General features: G+C 46.3%; 1 protein-coding gene across 1 annotated transcript; it reads right to left on the bottom strand. All coding sequences in view use genetic code 11, as the record gives it.

Annotated features, from left to right (window-relative positions):
- Positions 1–297: 297 nt before the first annotated feature.
- On the bottom strand, positions 298–639 carry EGR_10060 (hypothetical protein; the record flags this gene model as incomplete). The annotated part of the gene is made up of 2 exons (XM_024499309.1): positions 298–398; positions 507–639. The coding sequence occupies 2 exons, from the start codon at positions 637–639 to the stop codon at positions 298–300; spliced, it is 234 nt and encodes a 77-aa protein (XP_024346289.1).
- Positions 640–1,225: the final 586 nt, after the last annotated feature.

The following is a 1,225-nucleotide window of genomic DNA, read 5'->3' as shown; positions in this document are numbered from 1 at the left end:
GCACATGGAGGCAATTATTTTGGCGCCTTACTGTCGTCTGCCTAGAGCAAATTCGAGGTGAAATCAATGGGCACGGTCCCGATCAGGAGGTTCGTTATTTCGTTTTCCGTGCAGCACCCAGAAGGTGATGTGTTCCCTACTTCAACCTATAAACCTCAAGTCCTGATCATGGTATTCGATCCACTATTAAATTAGGCGACAACATAAATTTAAATTGGAACAATCCTGTCCAAATGCTATGGAACCATGCAGGATTCCCTCATTTCCATACAAAAAAGACCAAAAGCTTTTCCACATTCACGGAATTATCGACCAGGAATGCTGTCCGGAGTTGACACCACACTGCAACACGAGACACTGTGCTACACGTGTCACCAATCGGTTCACAGAAGTGTCAGCTGATGCGAGGAAGTAAAATCACACAACCAACCACCAGACCTGCGGAACTACGCGTTCCAGTTCTTTTCACTAATTCTCGAGCTTCTGCGCATTATCGTCATTCCTACCACCCAGTTCGTCTTCAAAGCCCCCCTGCCGCTTCGGTTCATCTTCGTTACCGGGCTCCTTCTCGTCCTCCACTTCCACCGCCTTCCTCTCCCTCGCCATCTCCACGTCGCTTCCAACCTCCCGATCCCCCATTCCAGAGGCGTCAGGAGATCCAAACCAGTAGAACAAGTGGAAATCGTAGTAATTAAGGGTAAGTTATGCTACCACTTCCTCCTTCTCTTCCGGCTTCTATCCTTCCTGCTTTCCCTCCGCATTCATGTCCATTCAACATTTCAATATTAGCCCAAATTTAGTCCAGTCATTTCGACATATGTGGAGACAATTAGGAGGAGCCTCCTTATGCGCACCGTTTGACAAACATGCATATTTCCTTCAACTAAGTGATTTGTTTTATTTTTTTAGCATTCGTATTGCTAGGAAGGTAGGTAGTTTCGTAGGTGGGTATAAGCATGAATCCACGAATGGACGTAAGCAAATACGTAGTAAACAGCATCGTTCTCAGACATTCAATTCTGACCTTTGGTAGAAATGCATATACCCTCCAACTAAGTCCATTGCTTCATACTTCGCTCAGTCGTCTTACCTCGTTTTACATATCCTCTTCTCTTCCTCAACCCTCCTCCTCCTGCTTCTCCTTCAGTTACACACTTATGTTACTTCGCCTCCACCGGAGGGGTTCAATCACCACCATTGTTCTCCCTGGTCAGAGGCGACATTT

This window comes from Echinococcus granulosus, assembly GCF_000524195.1.
Source record: "Echinococcus granulosus chromosome Unknown EG_S00186, whole genome shotgun sequence".
NCBI classification, from domain to species: Eukaryota; Metazoa; Platyhelminthes; class Cestoda; order Cyclophyllidea; family Taeniidae; genus Echinococcus; species Echinococcus granulosus.
This window is presented reverse-complemented; position numbering and strand designations above follow the sequence as displayed.